General features: G+C 48.3%; 1 protein-coding gene across 3 annotated transcripts in view; it reads left to right on the top strand.

The window, feature by feature from the left end:
* The window catches only part of adgb (androglobin), a 55,879-nt gene that overhangs the window by 21,443 nt on the left and 12,376 nt on the right, over window positions 1-22,060 (top strand). For 2 of the 3 annotated variants that reach the window (XM_064340497.1, XM_064340499.1), the window contains exons 14-30: window positions 5,359-5,428; window positions 6,177-6,333; window positions 6,457-6,520; window positions 7,504-7,599; window positions 8,211-8,319; window positions 9,599-9,734; window positions 10,708-10,822; window positions 11,510-11,677; window positions 12,040-12,175; window positions 12,354-12,485; window positions 14,208-14,301; window positions 15,701-15,835; window positions 16,429-16,582; window positions 17,027-17,214; window positions 17,314-17,489; window positions 18,302-18,417; window positions 20,685-20,796. In XM_064340497.1, the coding sequence (XP_064196567.1) occupies window positions 5,359-5,428; window positions 6,177-6,333; window positions 6,457-6,520; window positions 7,504-7,599; window positions 8,211-8,319; window positions 9,599-9,734; window positions 10,708-10,822; window positions 11,510-11,677; window positions 12,040-12,175; window positions 12,354-12,485; window positions 14,208-14,301; window positions 15,701-15,835; window positions 16,429-16,582; window positions 17,027-17,214; window positions 17,314-17,489; window positions 18,302-18,417; window positions 20,685-20,796 (2,158 nt within the window). The remainder of the gene's footprint in view (window positions 1-5,358; window positions 5,429-6,176; window positions 6,334-6,456; window positions 6,521-7,503; window positions 7,600-8,210; window positions 8,320-9,598; window positions 9,735-10,707; window positions 10,823-11,509; window positions 11,678-12,039; window positions 12,176-12,353; window positions 12,486-14,207; window positions 14,302-15,700; window positions 15,836-16,428; window positions 16,583-17,026; window positions 17,215-17,313; window positions 17,490-18,301; window positions 18,418-20,684; window positions 20,797-22,060) is intronic. The other variant, XM_064340498.1, reaches the window with a different exon arrangement.

Here is a 22,060-nt window from a genome sequence, read left to right as displayed (position 1 = left end):
AGGGGGTCAAAGTGTAGAACCCCTGTGCGTTGTTTACGTAACGACAGAGGTCACGTATCCTAGCGATGGGGGGAATAAAAGCAGCGCAGTTAGATCACGAGCCGTCAGTGCCTCTGTCTCTTCGGGGCATCGTTATGCTCCGTTCCCCCTGTGCAGAAGATAATTGCCCTCTTGCGTAATGTGTGGCGCAAGTAGTGGTGCGCTGTCCATATCCTGTAGTCTTCGGCTGCTTTTATCTCCTCTCCGTTGTGGTACTTAAGAAAATAAACTATTTCCAATATGCATTTTTTTAATGCTTTCGTATATTATATTGAAAATAGTACTTGTTTTTAAAAACAAGATTTTTTTTACTGAGTAAGAAGGGCAATTATTCGACAAGGTGTTTTACCGTAGTCAGTGGACACCTACAAGCTTGGTGATCTAAGCTTGTAGGTGGGTTACTGTTTGGAAGCCTTTTTTTCTCTAGCCTCTGCTCCTGTGAGTTGATCCCTGAGCCCTGTCAATCAAACCTGGGCCTGTGACAGATGTAGTCTAGTACAAAGCCGCTCGTCATTTTCACCCACATAAAAAAATCACTGGCCAATTACCACCAGTTCCAGAAAGATCGAGGGGAGAGAAAAACAACTTTAAGCATTAAACGTTTTAGCTGTAATTCCTGACAATATCGGTGTTTTCCCTTGGGGTGGGTTTTTGTAACGTTATCGCTAATGGCCTGTGTTTCGCGCCTGTGTGTCATACACGTTGTTGTCCGCGATTAAAGGAGAGGCGCGGGCGGACGGCGGAAGTGGGTTTTTAACGGGAGCGAAAGCCCGTAATGAGGCGCCGAAGCCTGCGCCCCTTCACCAGGACGTGGAAATTGGCTGTTAGTTCTGCTCTGTAATCCTCCCGTAGAGACTCCCTCTCTCTCTCTATCTCTCCCTCCCTCCCTCTCTCTCTCCCTCCCTCTCCCTCTCTCTCTCTCTCTATCTCTCTCTCCCTCTCTCTCTCTCTGTCTCTCTCCGTCTCTCTCTCCCTCTCTTTCTCTCTATCTCTCTCTCCCTCTCCCTCTCCCTCTCTCCCTCCCTCTCTCTCTCTCTCTATCTCTCTCTCTCTCTCTCTGTCTCTGTCTCTCTGTCTCTCTCCCTCTCTCTCTCTCTGTCTCTGTTTCTGTGTCTCTCTCTCTCTGTCTCTCTCTCTCTCCCTCAAATTCAAATTCAAATGCTTTATTGGCATGACATATTTAAAAATACATATTGCCAAAGCGTAGTGACAACAGCAATCAACTACAGTAAGAATATATAATAAAAAGGAAAAAAGAAGACAAGCAGCAACAACGATAACAGCACAAATGATAGGAACATAATACTTATCTATTAAATTAGCTGAATTGAATTAATTATATTATATACATGTACACATACACACCATAATATATATATATATATATACAATTATGTACATACATACATACACACACACATACACACACACATATACATACGCACACATATACATACAAACACATATGTATATATACATACACACATACATATGTTTGCCGGATGCTCACCCACTGTCCCTCAGGCTGTGACAGGCAAAAACGTATCTAGCTGCGAGTGAGGCTGTCGCTCCTTCTCCTAATAAAACTCGCAGCTTTTCGTCATTTTTTAGGGAGGGAAATTTGTTTAGGAATGTTGAATTTTGTATCTTATTAAAATATGTTTCCCTTATCTGCGAATATTTTTCACAATATAACAGGAAGTGCATCTCTGTCTCTACCTCTCCTGTCTTGCAGTGACCACATATACGTTCTTCTTTGGGTAGCCATGTTTTTTTGTGCCTTCCTTTTTCAATTGCTAAGGTGTGGTCACTGAGCCTGTACTTGGTCAGGATTTGTCTCTGCTTTGTATCTCTGACAGAGAAGAGATACTCTGCCAAATTGTATTCTCTGTTTAGGGCCCGATAACAATTCAGTTTATTTTGGGATTGTGTTTCTTTGTTCCAGTGGTCCAGATAGGAGTTTTTGATGTGTTTTATAATTTGGTTGACTCTAATGGGCTGTTGTGAAGCAGTGCTGGTCTGAAGCTGGTTTGCATTAGTATGTGTTAATGTTAGTCTAGAGAGGTTCAGAACCAGCTGACTGAGGGGATACTTTCCTGGGCTGAGCTCTTGGGTTTGGAGTGCCAAGAATTGTAAGGAGTCTGTTGGACTCATTTTTAGATGTTCAATAAAGTTTAATGCCCTTTTTTGAATTTGAATGAGAGTCGGAAATCTGCCTAATTCAGCCCTGCATGCATTGTTAGGGGCATTTCTATGTACTTTTAGTATGTTTTTACAGAATTCTGCATGCAGGGTTTCAGCTGGATGTTTCTCCCACTTGGTGTAGTCTTGCTGACTGAGTGGACCCCATATTTCACTTCCATACAGCATGATAGGCTGGATGACACAGTCAAAGATTTTTAACCAGATTCTAATGGGAATATTTATTGTATGGAATCTCCTTTTAATCGCATAAAAAGCCCTGCGGGCTTTTTCTTTTAATGCATTCACTGCTAGGCCAAAGCTCCCTGACGCACTGATTTTTAGTCCTAGGTAGTCATAGCTTAGTGTGTGTTCTAGGACGGTGTTTCCTAGAGTAAAGAGGTATCTGTTTTCCTGAGATCTGGGCTTTTTTTGGAAGATCATAATCTTTGTCTTTTTCAAATTTACCGTCAGTGCCCAGTTCTGACAGTATTGCTCTAGCAGATCCAGGTTCTGCTGTAATCCTTGTTTAGTGGGTGACAGCAGGACCAGGTCATCTGCATAGAGCAAGAATTTAACGTCTGTGTTGTTTAGGGTGAGGCCAGGAGCTGAAGATTGTTCCAGTAACACCGCTAATTCATTGATATATATATTGAACAATGTTGGACTCAAACTGCAGCCCTGCCTCACCCCACGCCCCTGCGTGAAGAAATCAGTTCTTTTTTTGCCAAGTTTTATTCCGCACTTGTTTTTTACATATATTGATTTAATTATGTCATACACTTTACCCCCTACACCACTTTGTAGGATTTTATAATATAGGCCCTCGTGCCAGATTGAATCAAATGCTTTTTTGAAGTCAATGAAGCATGCAAAGATTTTTCCTTTATTTTTTTGGTATACATGTTTGTTGATTAGGGTGTGTAGGGTGTAAATATGGTCAGTTGTGCGGTGTTTTGGAAGAAAACCAATCTGACTCTTACTCAAGACATTGTGTTCGGTAAGGAAGGCTTGTATTCGGGCGTTAAGAATACCGCAGAAAACCTTCCCCAGATTACTGCTCACACAAATGCCTCGGTAGTTATTGGGGTCGAATTTATCTCCACTCTTGTAGATTGGGGATATAAGCCCTTGGCTCCAGATCTCAGGGAAGCAGCCTGTTTGTAATATTAGGTTGAATAACTTAAGTAAGGCCTTCTGCAGCTCAGGGGTGCTGTATTTAAGCATTTCTGTTCTGATACTGTCAGGGCCACAAGCTTTTTTAGGTTTGAGTTTTTGGATTTTTTCATTTAGTTCTTTTAGAGTAATTTGGTTGTCCAGGGGATTCTGGTTGTCCTTGATTGTTGATTCAAGTATCTTCAGTTTTTCTTGAATTAGTTTTTGTTCCAAATTGAAATCATCCTGAGAGAATTCTGTATATAGGCTTTTAAAATGGTTTTTCCAAATTTCACAATTTTGGATGGCTAATTCTTCAGGTGTTTTGTTACTTAAGTTATTCCATTTTTCCCAGAACTGATTTTGGTTAATGGAATCTTCCATCTCTTTTAGAGTTTCATGAATTTGTTTTTGTTTTTTTTGTTTTAACATTTGTTTATATAATGAAAGGATTTCGCAATATTTGAGGCGCAGGTCAGGGTTTTGTGGCTGATGATGTTTCAAATTTGATAGTTGTCTTAGCTTTTTTCTAGTAGATTTACATTCATCATCAAACCATTTTTCTTCAAGATTTTGTTTCTGATTTATTCTCTTGTTAGTTTTTTTGAGGTTAGCTTTAAATGCTGATTGATGGAAGATTTCATTTATCATTTTAGCTGCTAGATTTACACCACTTTGGTCAGGTTTAAATGATGTTAAAATGAAACTGTTAATATGGTTAGTTATTTCAGTCGAACTGATTGCTTTGGTAAATTCTTCCATGCTGTTTGCAGCCCATCTGTATGTTTGATTGAGATTATACAGCTTAGAGGGCTGTGTTTCAGTTTTCTTGGGTTGTCCAATTCTTTTTAGGTACACATTGATTTGACAGTGGTCTGAAAATGGGGTTTGTGGTCTAACAGTGAATGCACTGATGAAAGAGGGGTCCATGTCAGTGATGGCATAGTCGACTACACTAGTCCCAAGAGCTGAGCAGTAAGTGAACCTTCCTAAAGAGTCCCCTCTGATCCTGCCATTAAGAATGTACAGGCCTAAGGCTCGACAGAGATGCACTAACTCCCTACCATTTTTGTTTACAGCACGGTCAGGGTTATTTCTCTGTGTTACATTTGGTATAAGATTTAGAGGGGTATGTCCAAATATGTGGCTATTTCCATTATTGCTAATACAATCAGGCTCTATTCCTGTCCTTGCATTTAAATCTCCACACAGTAGCACATTTCCCTGGGCTTGGAAATGGCTGATTTCTGTGTGGAGGGTGTGGAAAAAATTTTTTTTTTTTCTCTCCCTCTCTCTCTCTCTGTCTCTCTCTCTCTCTCTCTGTCTCTGTCTCTGTCTCGGTGCTCCCCAGTGTTTTTGGTGTTTTTAACACCATCGTGACTGCCTCTTTGGAGGGAGGGAGGGGAGGGGTAGCGGGGTGGGGAGGAGGACGATACGCGGTTTTTGGACGGCTCTCGCTGGCCCACCGTACTCAGGTGTGACCCGGTGCTGCAGTGAGCAGGTGCGTGCGGTCTCCTGCAGTACCTTTCGCCAGGGCGCTGAGAGACAGCCGCTCAACCGGTAACGGAGCGGTGGATTTCTCATGTGTTTTTTTTAAGGGTTCCCAAAATGACACAAACAGACTGAGGGCTGTGTGTGTGTGTGTGTTCAGTGCAAAATGTACACACGTTGAAATTAAAAAGGTTTGGTGTTGTACAATATTGATCATGCCATCAGCAGTATTTATGTTTATGTTCTTTTCTATCCTCTGGCCTTTTATTACCCCCCCCCCCCCCCTTAGATAATTGGCAGCTGACTGTATTCCGGATTCCAGAGGGGTTTAATTACTGTTATTACCGGGTTGTATTTGTGTGTTATTTCGTCTCTTGTCTGTTCTGTCTGGGAGGATCGCTGCAGGAATACACCCTCATCCTCGCGCTGTCTCCGGGTGTCGGGCTCGAGCCCTACTGAGCATGCTCAGACGCCTCGTTCTGTCTTCCTTAGGTGACAGCAGAGGACAAGGCGAACCGCGACGGGATCGCCGACGGTGAGATCGTCCGTGTGCCTGTTAACGGTGTGCCCCTGCGATTCAGAAACACCACCACCCTCCCTTTCCCCCCCCCAGTTGAGTTTTTGGAAATTATATTTATTTCTGGCATGTTTTCATTGAGCGTTGGAATTCTTAAAAAAAAAAAAAGAAGAAAAAAAAACAGAGAAAGTGACAACCCCCTGATCCAAAAACATTGGTTCTACGGTGTGAACGCATCTGAATGTCATTTGTCGGCTCCACTTTAAAACCGTGTGCATGTCTGTAAGTTACATAACCTGTCGCGCTCGCTGACAGACTTGCTGCGATGATGGCCGCTGCTCGATGACCTTGCCCTTTTCCCATAATGCATTTGTTCTGACGGCGACGCGTTGCGTAAAAGGATCTGTCTGTCTGTCTGTACCTGACTGACTGAGCAAGAGTTTGAAATTACGCTTCGCAAGATGGCCGCCAAATAATTATTTCCGTTCAACAGTGAGGCGGTTGGTATTGGTCTGGTACGGTGTGGTGTGGTGTGGCGTGGCGTAGCTTTAAATAGAAGTTGAAAGTAATTTGTTGTCCGTTTGTTTGTCTCTGAACTCTGTGCGGTTTGGAAGGGCGCACGCCTCCCCTGTCCCCATCCACGCTCCCCCGCTGACCTCTCCTTCACTGCACATATTGGAATGAATGAAACCCATGGCTCTGTGGCAGCAGTGATTGGCCAGCGCACTCTCTGTGCCACGTTTGTGATTGGTTCGTTCTCCGTCGGCATGCTGCGTGTGTTCGCGCTCCGCAGACCGGGAAGTACCCGAATCGCCGCAGGAGACAGAGAAACCCAAACAAGGCGCGGGAACGACCCCCCCACTGGAGAAGTCCCGGGACGCCTCTGTGCCTGAGAGACCTGTGCTTCGGGAGACCTGGATCGACTTGGACGATCTGTGCACGTGTTTCCAGTAAGGCTGCCTTATCACGGTCATATATCCGGCTCCCTTTGGGCCTTCAATGTGTGTTATGGTATATCTTTGTACGTGGGATTAATTACACTGAAATCCCTGGATGTTTCTGCTGCATTTCAGGACTCTGATGATTTTTCACAAGCCGAACACGTACGCCCATCAGGCCCAGAAGTCCCACATGAAGGTGATGTATTTGAGAGGGGAATCCAAGTCACCATTGATCCAAAGGCCAGCCACAAAACTGTCTGTGCACTTTATTTCCAAATTAATCTTTCCAACCGTGTAGATGTTTAGATATTGATTAAAGCATTCAAGCTTTTAAAAAAAAAACATTCTAGCTGTCATAACATAATTGTAGTACTTTAATTTAGTGTAAGGACAAAGAGTAATGGTGATTTTTTAAAAACATTTCAGTTGTCATGGTAAAATTGTATGTACGTTCTTAGGAAATGTTTTAAGTGATATCACGTAGCTTGCTCCTCATAAATGGTTCCCAGTCAAGCTTATTTTTTAATTTTCAAAATCCGTACTTTTTTTTGTTTTTAACGGGGAGAATTAATGCAGACGATGCAGCGCAGTATTTTGTGGCCTGCAGTCTGGCCTACCCTCGCATGTTTATTTATATATGGCGCGTCTGGCTCGGATCGTCTGGTTTTTTTTCCGTCAGAGATTCGGGGAACCCTCCAGTCCTGTCTGAAGCAGCCAGGCCAGGGCGTTGGAGTGCTGCTGCTAACACGAGCGGCTCTCCAGCCTCTGAGAACACTCGTGCTAATAAGTGCCCTTTGAGAGCCGGGATGGCGTCAGCACCCTTTAATAAATAAATAAACTCATCTGGCATTTAGCAGACACTCTTAATCTGGAGTGAGTTTCACAGATGTGTTTTTTTATTTTTTTTAAAACGGCATTTTAATTCAGCAAATTTAGGAAATTAATTCTAATTAAATGTGTGAATGGGGGGGAAAAGCACTATAGACGTCTATGGGCATTTAAATGCAAATTTGATTAGATTTCACGGGTGAAATTAACTAAAATTTCAGGTAATGTTTTGGAGATGTAGCAGATCCCAGCTGCGTGTGGCGAGGCGTGGCATTGAGCACGCTGACGCTGAGGTGTTTGTTTGTTTGTTCATATTTATTTATTTATTATTATAATTTTTTTTTTGGTCAGAACGGCGCTAAGACCGCAGCGGGTGGGGCGGCAGGGTTCCCCGGGACGTCCCGGCAGCAGGGCTCCTCGGTCGCGCCTGCTCCAGGGAACGCGCAGGTACGACCGGCCCCCCGCTCTCCGGCACCTGAGCGCACACCGCTCCCGCTACCGTTTACCATGCACACCAGCAGGGGGCGCTGTGTGGGGCTGCTGTGCACTGCAAACATTCTGAAGTGATGTATTATCAAGATTTGTGAATATTTGTGAATATATTTATTTTTAAAATTTTGTTTTTGAGTGTGTTTTATAGGACTGTGTCAAATTACGGTTATAATATGTAAAAGAATGAAAGACCTGCATGACAGCAGATGCGCTGTGTGTGTGTGTGTGTGTGCGTGTGTGTGCATGCGGAGGGACGTGGTGTTGAGAGTTTACCTTTTATAAATGCTTTTGTCCTAGTGTGTGCAAAACACCACAAAAACGCGCTGGCACAACTGAGAGATTCAGGCTATTTGTTTTATTTACGGCTCCTGCTACCTGCAATTACGATGGGAGAATGGGAACATTTTGCACAAAGAAAGAGAGAGAGATCATCTCTGGAGACTACCCTTCAAAGCCTCCGCGTACAGATCATTTTGTCTTTTTCCCTTTTCCCCGGCTGATAGTAGGACAGGGCTCTTTGTCTGTTAAAGAAGCCTGAACGCGGGCCTGTGTCTGATCTTTCTCAGGCGGCAGACGAGACGGGCGCTCACTTCCTGTTTGTGGACAGTCTGACGGCCACAGAAATCTTAACCAGCTTCTCCGCACTGCTGCACTGGGGAGAGACTGCTGATGAAGGTGGGGAAGGCCAGGGAGAGATTCGTTATTTTACTCCCTCTCTCCCTCCCTCTCACTCCCTCCCTCTCTTTCTCCCTCCCTTTCTCCCCCTCCCTCCTTCCCTCTCTCCCTATCTTTCTCTCCCCGTCTCACATACACATACACACATGCACACACAATAACTCTCTCTCTAAATATCTGTCTCTCTCCTTATCCCTCTCTCTCTCTCTCTCTCACATGCACACGTGCACACACACACAGACGCACATGCACACACCCACCCACGCACTGACACACACACACACGCACACACCCACACAGACACACACACACACACACACACACAATCACTCTCTCCTCCACCTCTCTCTCTGCATACCAAGAGCAATAAAGTCACAAAAGAGACAATAACAAAAAAAAAAACAGATGGCTGTGTCAGTGAAAAACAGCATAGATCTTAGGTAATAACATAAAACCGGTGAGATACCTCTCGACAGGGAGTGTCGTAGGCTTCCTTCTTAAACCAGGATATTGTTCCAGTCATTGCAAAAAGCACACCTACATAATTACTGTTTGGAAGCGGTAAAATAATTGTTGTATGGCAGTTTTTGGTATTATCCCCAGTATGGCCCTCGCTGTCGGGATTTTTAAAAGACTTTATTATGTTTTACATAATTTCGGAGGAGGCTGAGCACTGTTGGATAAATGCTTCATTTTTAGATGAAGAAGTTTGATGTTTCAACTTTGGCCTGTGTGCGGTGTTTTGAGTGCTAATCCGCCGTCGCCCCGGTCCTCATTATAAACTGGCTGTTCGTATTTAAACCGCCGTTTAATAGCGTCTGGCTGCTAATAGCTCACCGTGCTCCAGAATGGGAGGGAAAACGGAAGCATACAGTATCATTGCATTACATTACAGGCATTTAGCAGACGCTCTTATCCAGAGCGACTTACACAACTTTTTACACAGCATTTTACACTGTATCCATTTATACAGCTGGATATATACTGAAGCAGTGCAGGTTAAGTACCTTTGCTCAAGGGTACAACGGCAGTGTCCTTACCCGGGAATCGAACCTGTGACCTTTTGGTTACAAGCCCAGTTCCTTACCCACTGTGCTACACTCCGTATCACAGCTGCAAGTTCAGCCACATTGTAATAGCTCTCGTGGAAAAAGGTCATGTTCAGCGAGTGTGAATCAAATTAATTTCTTTTCTCTTTTTTTGGGGGGGCGGGGTTTTCCAGCGAGTGTAATCTCATTTTTAAAATTCATTTCTTTTTTCTTTTTTTTGGGTTTTCCAGAGAAGGACCCCTCGGCGTTTCGCCCGGCGTCCCTGGCGGCCGAGCCGTTCTCGTGGAAGAGTGCCCGCTTCCGCCTGCCCGTCCTGACCGTGCAGACCACCTCCGCCAAAGCGGCCGTGCTCTGCCTCCCCCCCGGGTGAGATTTTCGGGCACTGAGCGGGTACCCGTGCCCCGCCCGGTCGGTCCGCTGCCCGTCGGGTTAGAGCGGATACCTGTGCCGAACCCGGAAAGGTCCGGGGTCCGATCGCAGGCTGGGTCACATGGTTCCGATTGTGCTGGGCACCCAGCGGGGAAAGAATGTGAGTGCATGTGGTAGCGTTACGATTTGCCATCACCGGAACAAAGGGGTCGAGCCCAAACCGTGGAATTCAGCCCCAGACCAAGGGGTGTCCAGATACTTTTGGCCATATAGTGTACAGTCACCTTTTTTTATACATAAAACTGAGGTGAACAGCCATGTGAGAGAAGGAGATTTTTCTTTCGTGTTTGACGATCACATTGGCGTGCAGAACACTGTTTCTCAAAGCAAAGCTAAAGAAATGAAGAATGTCCGTGCGCAGTATATTGGTTTGATCTCTAAATGTGCGCTGCGGATAAAAGAGTTTCTGTTAAGAGATCTGAGTCCTTGAAGCAGGAAGGCTGGATGGGGAGGTCAGGCGGGGGGGGGACGGATTGTGACAGTCGGGTAATAAAGAGCTCTCACTGTTCGCTCTCTTCCCTGACGTCTCTGCTCCTACCTGAACACAAAAAAAAAACAAAAAAACAATTTGCTGAGAAGCATTCGCTTAACCTTCCACTTTTGAATATTTATGGGAACATTTGCTTTTATCTAATCTGATCTTCCCTGCATAATATCAGTCTGGGGAGGGGGGGAAGAAAAGATGGCAGCCATCTTAGGTCTGAGCAATGGGGAAATTATGTAGAGCAGAGGGGTCAAGATGGAGGCCGTGTCTGGGCTCAGTAAACAAACGGACGGTTTTTAAGAACGCCGTTTACGGCATCACGCGATTGCTGTCAGCAGTACTGATGCTCCAGCTCTGAACCCGGTCAGACTGTGGCGGAGGCGTGCGATTGGCTCACTGGTGTCGTCCAATCGTGTTGTGCGGCAGGCGGCACGTCCTGCGCTTCTCCCCGAGGGCTCCGCTGGGCTACCACGTCCATCTGTGCAGCACCACGCCCTTCGTCTTCGGCGACGAGGAGAGCGTCATGCCACACCTGGACAAGGTAGGCGTCTCCATAGCAACCGTAGGCAATGTGCATCTGGATGTCAGTGATTCTCTCCCTCTCTCTCTCTCTCCGTCCCTCTCTCCTCTCTCACTCTTATTCTCTCTCCCTCTCTCTTGCTCTGCCTCTGTCTCTCTCTCTCTCTCTCTCTCACTTTCTTTTTCTCTCTCCCTCTTTCCCTCTCTCCTCTCTCACTCTTATTCTCTCAATCTCCTCTCTCACTTTTATTCTCTCAATCTCCTCTCTCTCTTGCTCTGCCTCTGTCTCTGTCTCTCTCTCTCTCTCTCTCACTTTCTTTTTCTCTCTCCCTCTCTCCTCTCTCTCTCTTATTCTCTCAATCTCCTCTCTCTCTTGCTCTGTCTCTGTCTCTCTCTCTTCCCGCCGATCTGTTTGTCCTTGTCATATCCCATTTATGAATGTAAACTGCGCACATGCCTGGACACCTCAGCCAGGAGAAACTCTGCTGATTGGCTGAGGAAAGATGGAGGGAAAACCGCTGCCATGGCGATGATTTAAAGTATGAAAATCTGGGCCCCGCACCCCCGAGGGGTGACTGGCGGGCGCGCGAGAGAGAGAGCGCACGTCGCCCATGGCGACGGCGAGGGAAGAAGAGGGATGCTGGGAGTGCGGGGGGGGGGGAACAGCACCTCGGCCCACGGTGACAGGCTTCCCTCTCCCCTGTTCCAGGAGAGCCTGCGGTTCACAGAGCAGGCCGCGGGGATCCTGCGGGCCCTGGGGAGAGTGGCGAACGCCTTCGCTGAGGAGCGGGAACTTCCGGCGGCCATGACGGAGCTGGAGTCCGCTCACTGCCCCCCCTCGCTGCGCGCCTCCCCCGGAGTCAAAGGGCACTTTGAGGTGAGGCACGCGCTCTCTCTCTTATGAAAGTGCGGCTCTGTAAAGTGAATAACTGGCCGTTGGGCGCGCTTTTGTGCATTTACCCATTCCACTACTCCACAGCCCGCAGCTCATGAATCTGAAATTCAAGAGCAACTGCTGAGAGATTAGTGTGGAACCTTTGAGCCGTTTTTAAATTTTAACCCAAATGAAGGGACAGGCTGGGATAGAAGTCCGTGCTGTGATGCGAAACGCTGCCAAAAAAACAGCACCAAAAAAAACCAAAAAAAAAACAGCCCTAATATTTTTTTACACGTGATGGGATGGAACCTGGAAACCAGGCTCGCCGGTCTCCGTGACGACGCCCGGCTCTTTTTGCGCAGGTGTTTAACGAGGCGCTGCTCCACGCGATGACCTCAGCGCTGGGGCGGGGGCTCGCCCCGGAGGAGGTGCACGCGCTCCGGGCCCTCACGCGCGACCCCTCCCTGGGGCAGGGAGGGAGGGAGGACACCTGTGCGGGTGAGTTCGTCGCTGTGGCAACTGAGCCCTGGATCTTAAACGCTTTAATATCAGGACCCAAATTTCAAAATTCAATACCTTTCCGGGGCCCTTCAAATACACATACTAGTATGGCCTAGTGGACTACAGACTCATTCCGGGACCCAACCTCTCTGTGTGCTTTTTCCCCATCGTGCAGGCCCAGCGACAGAAACGCCGGAGACGTGGACCAACAGAGATCCCACAGAGACGGAGAACATGGCCGCCACCATGCTGCAGGCTACCTGGAAAGGCTTTCACACCCGCCAGGTCCAGAACGCCACCAGAGCAGGTAAGGGTCCAAAACGCTGCCAGAACAGGTAAAGGTCCAAAACACCACCAGAACAGGTAAAGGTGTGTTTGTCCAGGTCCAAAACCCCACCAGAGCAGATAACAGTGTGCTACACCACCCATAGTTTAAGAAAAGGCTGATTTACAGAGTAATTGGGGTACAGTAGTAGGTTAGGGTACCGTAATCAGTACAGTAGGTTACTGATTGTGATGAGGTACAGCGCTGCAGCGGTCCTGATTCCGATTCTATTGACACAGACTGATGTTCCGTTATTAATAATTCCACTCCGCCAGTTCCGCCAGGGTTGACGCGGCAACATGTTCAGTCCACACCGCCGCCGGGTCGCGGGGGGGGGCGTCAATCTCTCTCGGTGACGCCGATTAGCCGTGACAGGTCAGGGAGAGCGAAATGAGGTCACGGCCTCGCACCTCCCCCCCCCCCCCCCCCCCCCCCCCCCCTTCGCCATTTCCCGACAGCCGCGGTCGGGACGACTTCTGGGAGGGAGCTTTGAGGCAGGCCCTATTTATCGCCGGGGCCTACGGCGTCTGTCTCATCCCGAATCAATCAATCTGCAGCGCGGTGTTCGGTCCCAGCTCACTGGACCTCGGCTCGCCGGCAGCTAGAACGCTGGGCCGATCTGAGACTGCCCGCACGCTCGCTCGCTCGCTCTCTCTCTCTCTCCCTCAGCTTTTTGAGCACTTGTGGGGAGTAAATATGGTGCTATGTCATGTGGATGAGGAAGGGGGGCTTAATCTTGGTTTTTGATCCTTTGAATTTTTATTATTTTCTTTTAATTTTTTTTTTTGCTGATGGAGTTTGGATGTTTTTTTATATAAGAAAATGGAAGTGTATATGTTTCTCTTCTCTCTCTCTTTGTCTCTCTCTCGCTCTATCCCTCTTCTCTAGCTATTTATCTCTTTTCTGCCTGTGGTTAGTTTGTTATTTGGTTTTCTCTATGTTGCTTGTATATTATTTTTGTTTTGAAGTACAGTAATTTCTGTGGTTAAACAATGTCCCAATAAAAGGGTTTTTAAATCTCTCTCTCTCTCCCTCTCTCTCTCTCTCTCTCTCTCTTCCTTCTCCGTCTTTGGCTGTGTTTTATTCGTAACCTCTTAAGGGATACGAGTCAATAAAATCCTCTTTTTTTTTTTTTTTTTTTTTTAACTGTGCGCTTCGTATTGCAGTGGCCAGGTACTTGCTGTGTCTGGAATCACGCTGTGAGTGAATGTAAACCAACGACACAGAATTGGCCGAAGATCTGGAATTAATGGCGTTAAAGAAATCTACAATTCAGTTCACGCTTTTAAAATGATTCTTTGACAGTTGATATGTTACAGTTGTCCATCATTCCTTGGTATATTCTTGCAACAATTTTACGCAGGAGATAAATTATGGTACGTTTTTTTTCATGTCACATTTAAAATGAAAACATTTAAAATGGATTTATAACTGTCAGCCTGGCTACTTCTGTGTCAGCCTGCTTCTAAAAAAGATTTATTTTTTCTGCGACATTGCACTGTCATTGTATTTCCCCTGAAAAGTCGTTTTGTAAGTAAAGCCGTCCACAGTTCACAGAACCAGGGATGGTGTTAAGTGTGATGCAGTGTACCGTGTGTGTGTGTGTGTGTGTGTGTGTGTGTGTGTGAGTGAAGTGTTTTTACTCAAATCGAATAATGTGTTTTGCCTGCGTTATTGTGGTAAAAGCTCTCTGTTCTCATCCAGGCACGCAGGAGAATATGAAGGTTTCTGAAACGCTGCAGAAGCTGTGGGCAGCTGTGGAACCCAATGCAGAAAAACACGCCGTGTCTTTGTTAAGGTAAGCAGCCTTTTTTCTTTTTTACCACGTTTAGTATGAAGCTCCACTTTGCATCAAACTTGCCCCATTAGCGTTCTTTTGCGATATATAGACGAAAATGTCGCTCGAGCTCTGGCCCGAGCCCGTCTTTATAAGAGTGTATCTCCTGGCCCTGCTTCTCCATTAGCTTCTTCTTCTTCTCTTTTTTTTCTCTTCCTCCGTTCTGCTTTCCGCTCCCTGACGCACCATCTGCTGTTTATCCTCCCCGCTCCGCTCCAAATTGGCCCGCGGAACGGATAACCGGCCAATCCGGCGCCTCGGGGGCGTGGCGCGTCTTACTTAGCGCTGAATTACGGCGCGCGCCGGTCCCACCGCTCGTCTCGGGGGGGGGGGGGGCTTCCCAAACTGCTGCGCTGGTTTCGGAGCTCACCGGCGGGAACGCGAGCCGCGTTTCGGGGAAACCGCCACCACTGCCGCTGGCACCACAGACAAACGCGACCTGGTGCAGAGACAGCGGCGGTGGTTTCCCCGAAACGTGGCTCATGTTCCCGCTGGTGAGCTCCGGGATTGGTTCGTGATAACGGGCCATGTGAAAATGATACCTTCGCTGCGTTTAGTGCAGTTTTGTTTTTTGTACAAACGTTCACGCGTGTCAAATTCAACATCATCATTTGTGACCTTTGACCTCTGTATTTGAACATGGCGGGTTATGTTTTATTAAGAGTATGGACCACAGAAAAAGGGTATTCCTCCTAATATCGGGGAAGGTCTTCAGAGCCCCTACAGTACACCATGCTCCAGCCCTCCCACACGGAGAGGCAGAACTGTGTTTCCACACAGCTAAAAGCTAATTCACCAGTGAATTAACGGATGAATTCATACGTCACGGTTATGAATGTCATCTGATGCTCTCTCCTCCGCTGTCACCTATTGGTCAGGTATTTCTGACCAATACCTGCAGCACTCTGCTCCATTTGCAGTCACATTTCTCACTGTTTTAGCCTTCGTTTCCTTCACCTCGAATGCCCCTCTCTCGTAACAGGCCCTTGTTTTGACACGTCCTCTCGTTGGGTTATTTCAGAGTGACGTTGTTTCCTGCTGGGTTGTGTTCGCAGAGTGAAGCAGTCATCGCCCCGGGTTACGTTGCTTAAGTGGGAATGTTCCGGTTCTTTTCCCTTTCGCCTTTTAATACAGCATTAAAAATCCGTTTTTTCAGCCTCTTTCTCTAATTTTTTATTTTTTTATTTTTTGGCAAATCTGACTGCAGCCAAACTCATAAATCATTTCTAATGCCAAACCGAAGACAAGGGGCCATAGCCGTGTAATCTGGCCAATAGCTATGACTCAGTGAAACGACTGAGAACTCTGATTGGTGATTATTATTATTTTTATTTTTTTTTGACGCTTTGTATCCGGGCAGATACATTTTCTCCAACAGCCCGAAGTCCGCGGAACACTACCCTTGCCACGGCGACGAGGAGACCAGGGTTCCGTTCAAGGACTATTCCGTGACATTCCTGGACCAGCCGAGCAATTCCTGGTTCCTGGTCTTCAGGTAAGCGCCCCCCCCCACCCCCCAGCGGCCTTGCTTTAGCCCTGGTGCCTGTGCACCTGGTCGTGGAGGTCATTGTCTGTACTCAGCACTCAATTGTGCCCAATAAAGCAGAGTCATTAATTGATTAAGGTCAATTGAAGTAATCGAGTAAATGCTGAAACAGCCACCTCACCTCACTGGAGTCCACTGCTGATTTTAAGGTGACAACAAAGGGCCAACAAACCCCACCACTCCAGCTTCATTACAGCTGGCCCCTAATTGATTAAGGTCAATTAAAGAAGTCGAGTTATTCTGTCGGTCAAGCCAGATCTACAGCAATGCCTCTTGGTTGTATTATTAGGACGGAGTGTAGCACAGTGGGTAAGGAACTGGGCTTGTAACCAAAAGGTCGCAGGTTCGATTCCCGGGTAGGACACTGCCCTTGAGCAAGGTACTGTAATATCCAGCTGTATAAATGGATACAGTGTAAAATGCTATGTAAAAGTTGTGTAAGTCGCTCTGGATAAGAGCGTCTGCTAAATGCCCGTAATGTAAATGTAATTACCCTTCTTAGCTCTCTGGTAGTAGAAGCTCTTTCTTGTCACCTCGTCCAGGGAGGTGTTTCATGTCCCTAAGGACATGCTGGTGGTGCCCAAGGTCTGCTCTCCGGTTCCTGGCTGCGTGCTGCACGTCATCGATAACGACACGGGCGAAGAGGTGCCACGGATCTTCCAGACGGTGGAGCCTCGCGTGTACAAGCAGAACCAGGTTACTTCCTGCCTCTTCATCACCCTCTTCCTCAGAGTTTGTTTTCACGGGGCGGAGCTTCACTGCAGCATCTGATGGGAATATTGCATTTGAGTTTTCACTTCAAAGAGACGAGACTGATCTCTTTCTTCTTTCCTGGTGTTATAAGGATGAGCGAGTTCTGTTTCCTTGGCTCGCGTCTGTTTTCCAACTGTTTTACCATGTCTGGAGCCCTGTCAGGGAATTTTTAGCGTCTCCATTAATGCAGATTAATTAAAACCTGCTGGTTTCCTATTTGAGATCTGAGCGCGTGATTCTGGAGGGGGGGGGGGGGAGCTGAGATGGGGGAGGGGGTCAGCTGGGGAGGGGGGGGATGTGAGGCGGGGGTGGGGTGTGATGTGAGGGGGGCGAGGTGTTATTTGGGGGGCTTGGTCTAAGAGCGCTTTGTTGAACCGCGGCTCGCAGGGAGGCTACACCTTCGTCGCCGAGGCCCACACCAGAGACGCGCCTGTCCCGGGCGGGCGGTGGAGGCTCCGCCTCATCGGGTCACATGACCTCCTGCCCTCCCTCGGCCGGGAGGCTCCGCAGGGCAGCTTCTGCGTCCGAGAGTTTCGGGATTACTACCTCCCCAACGACAAGAACGTCCTCTGCAGGTGAGCGCCCCCGCCAGCCCGTTACCACCAGGCAAGAGGCGCCAGATTCGCCGTTTTTAAAATTCAACTGTCGGTTTACATCCACCCGCGTCCCGCCAGGTTCTCCGTGAAGGTGACGGCGGACCACGTCAGCACCGTCCAGGTCCAGACGTCCAATCCGGGCGTCTACGTCAGGCTGGCGGTCCTGGACCACGAGCTGGAGGTCGCCGGCGCCTCCGGGAAGGGCAGCGTCGTGATCCCGGCGTTCCGGTTCTTATCCGACGGGCGGCCCGGCCGTGAGTCAGATCGCGAGATTCCCTGAGTATTTATGATTTATGATTATGATTTTTAAATGAGAAGGGGGGGGGGGGGGTATGAATCATTTTTCCTTTGATACATATTTTATGACACTTTATGAGTAATGGAATGCATAATGCTCTTATGTCGCATAAGTAAAATAATACTCCTCATTTATCCATTAATCTTTTTTTTAAAACTCGGAGTAGAGGCTTCGGCCTTGGCTCATAAGCCCCGCCTCCTCATTACTTTTTACACGAATGCTCCGCCTCCTCATTACTTTTTACACGAATGCTCCGCCTCCTCATTATTCTCCCCGTATCCCAGGCTGTGGTGTAATTGTGTTGTGGGATATCATGATGTCCATCGTTAGCCTCCCCCAGCTCCCTGTTGATTGCCTGTATTGATTTATAGCCGCGGTAAACGTTCCCTTGCCTCGATTGGCTTTGACTGGCACGTCTGTGGGAGCTGAGTGCATGTTTTGCCTGTCGACGCTAAACTGGAGACCTGGGGGGGGGGTGTATTTCACGAAGCAGGATCACTGAGTTAGCTGGATAACCATGCTGAGTAAAAACCCGGAACCCTCCCAAATATGGAGCACAGACTACAGTAAAGAGGTTTTACTCAGCGCAGCTATGCAGCTAACTGGGTAACCCTGCTTCATGAAACCCCCTCCCCCCATTTGTTTTGAAACAAAGCATTAAAAAAAAGTAAACAAATCAAGCGGCTAGCCAGGCCCCCGCGCTCTATAAATACTTGTGGGTGTTCGCCGTGTGACGTGTTTTTGGTTTACGCCTCTTTTTTTCGGTAGCGCCCCCCAGCGACAGCGGCGGCTCCGGCGGCGGCCAGGGAGACGCGGGGCCGACAGCCGCTCCCCCGGGAGGGGGGGCGGGGGAGAGCGGCGACAAGCAGCCCGCGGAGACGGCGGTATGAGACCTGTCCCCTAATCTCGCCCCCAAATTAGCCCCGGTGCCTCGCAGGCTGCAGGGAGACACGCTTCGCCTCAAGGCCCTTTCTTAAAATTTATTTATTTATTTATTTGGTTGTTTTTGGACGTATCACGTGATCAATGATCCACAGCCAAGATTTCCAACCCCAACGCCCCCCCCTCCCTCCAGCCCCTGCCACCTTGTCCCCTCGTCCCCCTTCCCTCCATCCCTCCTCTCCTGCCTCTGCTCTCCTCTCTCTCTCTCTCTCTCTCTCTCGTCTCTCTCTCTCTCTCTCTCTCTCTCTCTCTCCTCTCCTCTCTCTCTCTCCTGTCTCTCCTCTCTCTCTTTTCTCTCTCTCTCTCCCTCTCTCTCTCTCTCTCTCTCTCTCTCTCACGCACCACAAACAGCACACAGCCTTGCCTTCATTGTGTCTTGTCTGAGCGCACGCACGTATCTGAGGTGACCTGACATAAGCTCGCTCCTGACAGGCTTTAAATAGTAGCGTGACTTCGGTGCCGCCTGAAAGGATGGAACGCTCAGCGACAGCGTTGTGTATTAGCTGGTGAGTCACGAAATCCCGACAGTAGATAACTAGATGGGAACTTTTTTTTTTTTTTTTAAAGAAAGAGATAAAAGAAAATGGCAAAATGTAGACTTACAAGGTTTTTTTTTCGTGGCAATCAACAACAATATCCATTTACACAGCTGGATTTTTGCTTATATATTTAAGGCTACGAACACTGCCATCCTGTGCGGGATTCTAACCTACGAACGACCGGTTCCTTAGCCGGTGGCCAGGTGGAGAACGGCTCCTTCGCCCCGTGCCGGGAACGTGACCGTGTTACCAACTCGCTTTGTTATTTGGATGTCACCAAACAAACAAAAAAAAGAAAAAGGGAACAGTGGATCGGCCGACCGGAGCGCTGACGAAAGCCGTCCTGCTAACAGAGCCTTATCTCCCCCACAGTCCTGTTCGCCCCTAACGATCTGTCACACGCCGGAGTCGCCTACTTACCGCTAAGAAATGAGCTGCCAGTCTACACGGATAGACCCCCCCCAGCCCCCCACCCCAACCGCTTACGGTTTCAGCAGTAACCCCCCCCCCACCTCCCAACATACTGTCCGCACACCCCCCCCCCTTACAGTCCACAATATATTGATACGTCTAAACAAACACATGTATACGTGTACACACATTCATATGCACTTGTACACAGATGTATCCACATACATGCGTACATGTGTGCACCACATAATCACATGTGTGCACACACACACACACACACATACGGGCACAACTATAACGTTCCGATTTTTCCGTTTTTGGTCTCTCAGATTTGTGCTCGACTGTTGGGGCTCATACGCATTTACATACAAATGGGAGAACAAATGACCCAATGATTGCCATTTTTTTTTGGGGGGGGGGGCGTCTTTTTTTTGATTCAGACCACGAGCTTGTTATTGTTGAAAAGATTTATGAAATATGAAGGTCGTTGCGTGCTCACTGGACTGTGCACGAGTAGATGGCCATTATCCATTTTCCCATCAGATCCGCTCAGTGTTATCAGCCTGCATTTTAACTAACTGCCAATGCGTTTATACAAAACCCGCTGTGATGAATGGGGGTCTGTCTGTAAATCACTGGTCGATCAATATTCGCTCCTGGCGGCAGTGATGTTGCGTGTGCGGCGCGTATCGAAAGCGTGTGTCTTTTTTTTTAACGAGATTCTGTGAAGATCATTAAGGACTCTTGCTCAGCTTGTTACTCAGCTTGACTACATCCTGGTTCTGATCGTCAGTGTCGGGCTGTTAATTAGTGTCTGTGACTGCCGCCGCCTCGTCCCTCACTGTGAAAGATTTACGGCGCGTTTCGGCACCGAGAGACAGAGGTGGTCCTCACAAAACAGGTCTGCTGACGGGTGGGGTGGGGGGTGGGGGGGCGCTGGTTACTGTGGGTAACTGTGTCTGTGTTTCCTGTCTGTCCCCCGCACAGGGCCACAAGTACATCGTCCTGGCGTGGGGTGGGGGGGAGGGGGCGGGTTACGTGGGTTCGTGTCTGTGTGTTCCTGTCTGTCCCCTGTACAGGGCCACAAGTACATCGTCCTGGCGTGGGGTGGGGGGGGGCGGGCGCTGGTTACCGTGGGTAACTGTGTCCGTGTTTCCTGTCTGTCCCCCGCACAGGGCCACAAGTACATCGTCCAGGCGTGGGTGGGGGGAGTGCGGGTTACCGTGGGTTACTGTGTTTCCTGTCTGTCCCCTGCGCAGGGCCACAAGTACATCGTCCAGGCCGAGGTGTTGCACAGGAGCTGGCCTCTCGACGCGTCCCAGAATGCCTTTGTACAGGCGCTCAGAGACGCCGAGCGGAACGACTCCAAAGGTACGGCCGTACACCTTGTTCCTTTCGCCGTGCTTGTTTTAGTGTGCGCCTGCACAGCTTAGGCCCCGCCCCTCCGGTGGGATTCTGAGGCGCCGCGGCCAGCCGTCAGACAGGATCATCCTCCTGCGCTCCGCGTGCCAGGAAAATGAAAAATTTAAACTCGATTGTCAGTTAAAGCAGACTTTGCGCTCCAAAGATAAAGGGAACATAACCACCTTTTGACCCCTGCATATTCATCACTGCTACTGTGACTGCTCATGCCACTGCTACTGATTCGCATCTGTCCTGTTCTGACGTGCTAGCGGTAGCCGTCTGAAGATCTACGGCTCGATACGTTAACTGTGACACGACTGCATAAAATGGCCGCTCTAACCGCGGAGCAGTTTATTCCTGCCTTTGTAAGCCGTCTCTGCGGTTTTGCTCTGAGGTTTTTTTTGGCGTGGGTGAGTTTGCTCTCCCTACGGGGGAAAGTGTGTCAGGGTCGTTCTCCCCGAGGCGGTGCGGCGGGCGGGCGAGAGGAGGACAGCTGTTTGGTGCAGCGCGCCATTTTCTCCCCTCCGCGACAGAGAGCGCTACCTACCAGCACGCCCGACGCCACGGGCCCGTCCCGCTGCAGCTCCCGAAAAAAGAGCTGCTCGTTTTTCATCCCGCACCCCACGCTCGCGGTGCGTTTCAGGCACGTCACGATAGAGGGGAAGCTCATCTGAGCTTCATATTTATTTACCTTTATTTACCTTTGTGTGAGGTTGTAGTTTATGTCAGTCCACTGGGACGATCGTCGTTTTTTTTGGGGCTCGCGCACTAAATACGACGATGACCTTTACAGATCCGACCCACGGCGTATGAAAACCACGTTTATCGATCGTAACGGTGCACGAGCCCGTCGTTCTCCAATACCCCAATGAACGTCTGTCAATACGACAATACGGGCTGCCGTTCTCCTGCTTCCCCACTTCGGTGGGGAAGCTCAATCGATGTGTTTAGGATCGTCCAATTAAAAAAAGGTGCTCTGTCTTCTCAACCTAACCTGGTGACACACGAGGAGGGGAGAAAAAAAATAATATGTTCAGTAGAACGGTTGCTGTTTTTTTTTTTTTACCGTGCACTGAATTTTACATTTGCCCATAATCTGACTTCACAGAAGGACAGTGTGCAGCATGTGGATGACATGCAACAGGTGTTGAGGGTGACTGTCAGGTCCTCACTGTTTAATGTTTGGACGAGTGATCAGACTCACCAGTGCAGTCAGCTTAGCTTCGTACGA

The sequence above is a fragment of the Anguilla rostrata genome, chromosome 6, assembly GCF_018555375.3.
Source record: "Anguilla rostrata isolate EN2019 chromosome 6, ASM1855537v3, whole genome shotgun sequence".
In the NCBI taxonomy this organism is placed as follows: Eukaryota; Metazoa; Chordata; class Actinopteri; order Anguilliformes; family Anguillidae; genus Anguilla; species Anguilla rostrata.
The sequence above is the reverse complement of the archived record's forward strand: the minus strand, read 5'-3'. Positions and strand labels throughout refer to the sequence as shown.